General features: G+C 43.1%; 1 protein-coding gene across 1 annotated transcript; it reads right to left on the bottom strand.

Annotated features, from left to right (window-relative positions):
* Nucleotides 1-389: 389 nt before the first annotated feature.
* LOC309350365 (ferritin heavy chain A-like) lies at nucleotides 390-3,412 on the bottom strand (the record flags this gene model as incomplete). Its single annotated transcript, XM_081877410.1, has 4 exons — nucleotides 3,212-3,412; nucleotides 2,083-2,229; nucleotides 1,242-1,367; nucleotides 390-557 (listed from the first exon to the last, which is right to left on the bottom strand). The coding sequence occupies exons 1-4, from the start codon at nucleotides 3,311-3,313 to the stop codon at nucleotides 390-392; spliced, it is 543 nt and encodes a 180-aa protein (XP_081733536.1). The 5' UTR covers nucleotides 3,314-3,412.
* Nucleotides 3,413-3,802: the final 390 nt, after the last annotated feature.

Here is a 3,802-nt window from a genome sequence, read left to right on the forward strand (position 1 = left end):
ACTGAGGATGATGGGAGCTGTAGTCCAATCATCCTGGTGACATCAGGCTAGTGTAGATTAGTAGTTCTTAAACATTCTTACCCACCCTCCAACCACTTGAAATTTGTTGAACAGACCACGCTGCCTCTTTTAGCAGTTCTAAGGCACTGTACTAGTGGCTATAATTTTTAATTGTATTGCTATAAATATGCCATGGACCACTTGAATGAAGCTTGCAGACCACAGTTTGGGACCCAATGCTCTAAATAGAGCTAAAAGAGATCGGTTTGCTCTGAGTGTAGGAGACAATCCAGCAACTGCTCCAACAATATGAGGGCACCACACATACACACCACTTTGCATTTAGGACAATAATTTATTTTTTTAACACCATCGTATGCTATAACATTTTAAGATGCTGCACAGCTGCTCTCTCCCAAGGTGAGCTTGTCGAAGAGGTAATCTCCTGTGCCATTCTGGGGCACTCCCAGGCGCCTCAGGTTCGTGAGATGGTCTCCAAGCAGCTTGATGGCCTTCACCTGCTCTTCCAGGTATTCTGTCTCCAGGAAGTCACACAGCTGAAAAGATCAGAGACAAGCTTTGGTCAACTACACAAGTATTCACTGCAAGGTTCTAGAATAGTATAGATAATAATGGGAAACCTCTGGCCCTCCAGATGTTTTTGGACTTCAGAGACTTCAGATCCCACCAGCTAGCCTGGACAGCAGTAATCCAACATCTGGATTACCACAGATTCCCTATGATAGCTGTAATCCAACAACATCTGAATTACCACAGATTCCCTACCCCTGGTTTAAGACAAGCTTTTGTGAAGCTGTCCTCAAACAAGGAGGACACAAGGGGGAATAAGGTATGTGGCATTAACCTTCTCTAGATGACAAGCTAAACCAACAGACACTCATGGTACCAAATCATGGAAAGGCTTTCTAGATTTAAATAATAATAATTTTATTGATAGTAGCAAAGACTGTTCTACACCAAACAGGCTTGCTTGTCAAGAAAAGAAGCAGCTGACAGATTTGTCCATCTCTAATTGAGTCTTCCTGTTTTTAAATGCCATGGAGGCAGATAAGAAGTAAGAGGCATTGGTTTTATGGAAGGAAGGAAACCTTGCAGAAAGAATGGGTATCTTTTTTTTATAGCTTGCTCCTCGACCACAGCTACCTATGGTGCATTCAGCCCCCCAAGCCCCCTAAATATAAGAAAGGCTTCTGGACAATGTGGCATTATCAAAAACTCACATGAGGGTCTCCCTTCTCTGTTGCCAGCTTGTGCAGATCCAGCAAGGCCTGGTTCACCACCTTCTCCAGCTCCAAGGCAGACTGCAGGGCATCCACGCTGTTTCCCCACTCATCCTTCTCTGGCTTCTGTGCAAGAGTTGGATGCAAGGATGAGAGGTAAGGGAAGAAGAGTTTGGATTTGATATCACTACCTGTAGGAGTCTCAAAGTGGCTAGCATTCTCTTTTCCCTTCCTCCCCCACAGCAAACAGGGCACCACAGTTCAAGAAGGACACTGACAAACTGGAACGTGTCCAGAGGAGGGCAACCAAAATGGTCAAAGGCCTGGAAACGATGCCTTATGAGGAACGGCTAAGGGCACCACAGGGAGCTGGGCATGTTAAGCCTGGAGAAGAGGAGGTTAAGGGGTGATATGATAGCCATGTTCAAATATATAAAAGGATGTCACATAGAGGAGGGAGAAAGGTTGTTTTCTGCTGCTCCAGAGAAGCGGACACGGAGCAATAGTTCCAAACTACAAGAAAGAAGATTCCACCTAAACATTAGGAAGAACTTCCTGGCAGTAAGAGCTGTTCGACAGTGGAATTTTGCTGCCAAGGAGTGTGGTGGGGTCTCCTTCTTTGGAGGTCTTTAAGCAGAGGCTTGACAACCATATGTCAGGAGTGCTCTGATGGTGTTTCCTGCTTGGCAGGGGGTTGGACTCGATGGCCCTTGTGGTCTCTTCCAACTCTATGATTCTATGATTCTATAAACACTCTGTGAGGTGAGTGGGGATATTGCATCAGGGCCCAAGATACTCTTATGTTCAGCACAGCCCAAAGACCTCTCGCTTTTCACCTCACCTTGATGTCCTTCAGCAGGATGCGTCCTCCCCGCTTGTTCTGGTACTGCAGGAACTTCTCTGCATGCTTCCTCTCTTCCTGGGATTGCTCTTTCAGGAACTTGGCCATGTGATGCAAGGCAACATCATCACGGTCAAAGTGGTAGGACTGGAAGGAGACAAAGTTACTAGATTTCAGGGTGGATAAAAATTAATGTATTTTTTTAAAATAAATAAATCGATATTTAAAAAATAAATAAATTGGATTTTTTAAATTTAAATTGGATTTTTAAAATAAAATTCTTTTGGAGGAAAAAAAATCTTTCTAAAGATAGTTTTCTATTTAAGTTACATTATAGTCCAAAGGCTATTCATCAGGAAATAAGGATTTGTTTTAAGTTTTTCATGTTTGCTAAAACTCAGTCTAAGTTTTTTTTTAAAAAAAATTGTTTAACAACATCAGTTAACAAACCTGGATACATAAGCTATAATGTTGCTGATTTAGTTAATTGTTTAAATTGTTAAGGAAATGATTATTTTTCTCCAAATAAAGTACAGCAGAAAAGTTGGCCAAATAGAAACAGTTAACTTATTAAACCTCACAATAATTTCATAATCATCTATTGTATAACCAAATCAGCAATTTTTGATATAACTGTAAAAAACTACTCAGAAAATTTATTCCAAAAATGAAACCTTCATCTGGTTGAAAATATTAAGATTACACCAGCAAGGATGAGTCTTTATGTAAAAAAGAAGAAGATTTAAATCAAGTCTTATTGACTAGCGATTTAAATCAAATCCACCCTGCTAGATGGCAACATTTGGATGGGCCTCCAGTGAGCTCAAGGTGACATATGGTTGCCTGGTTTCTTCAACAGGACTATGTTCTCCCAACTCAGGCTTCATAGAGAAACATCTAACACCTGCAAGATCCCATAGGCATTAATAGTGGAGGACATTTGAGGAACCTTGCAAGGCTAAGGAACCTATCTGCCAAGCCTTATCAGAAATAGATGTTACTGAACTCAGTGCACATTAGCTGTGAAGAGATATGCATAGGATCAGACCAAGGGTGAAATTACATGGGGGGGGGGGAGCCAGTGAAGTTTATTCTCCCCAACAAGCAAAGATAGCAAAGAAGAACTTACCATGGACAGGTAGAAATAGCTAGCATAGAGCTCCAGGTTAATCATTCGGTTTACGGCAGCTTGGCAGTCAACATGGTAGTTCTGGCACACCTGAGACACCATCTTCGCGTTACACCAAGCACAATCAGCAACAACAAACAGTAACACAAGCGTCCTGTAGAGCTGCTTGGATCCCAGGTGTTATATGTATGCCATTTAGAGGCAGGCCAGCTAGTGATTAGCAGCAGTGCTGCCCAATAGAATTTCTCTTCCAATTGGCTTTGTGGGTGGGTTAATGACTCAGCTGTTGGTCGGCAGGTGGGGGGGAGGGAGGGAGAGAGAGAGAGAGAGAGCCTGCAGCTGTGTTGAACAAAGGCTCTGCCTTATCTCATAGCCTTTTGGCCTGAAGGAGGAGTTATGTGGCTCTCCCTTATTCACGGGGGGTGGGGTGGGGTCTAATCATGAAAAGAGCCCTGGTGAATCCGGAGAAAGACACATCTAGGCCAGCTTCCTGTGCACACAGTGGCCTATGTGCCAGAGCCAATGTGGTCTATGTGCCAGAGCCAGTGTGGTGTAGTGGTTAAGAGAGGTAGACTCGTAATCTGGTGAACC

This window comes from Podarcis erhardii, assembly GCF_964252035.2.
Source record: "Podarcis erhardii genome assembly, chromosome: 9".
NCBI lineage: Eukaryota > Metazoa > Chordata > Lepidosauria > Squamata > Lacertidae > Podarcis > Podarcis erhardii.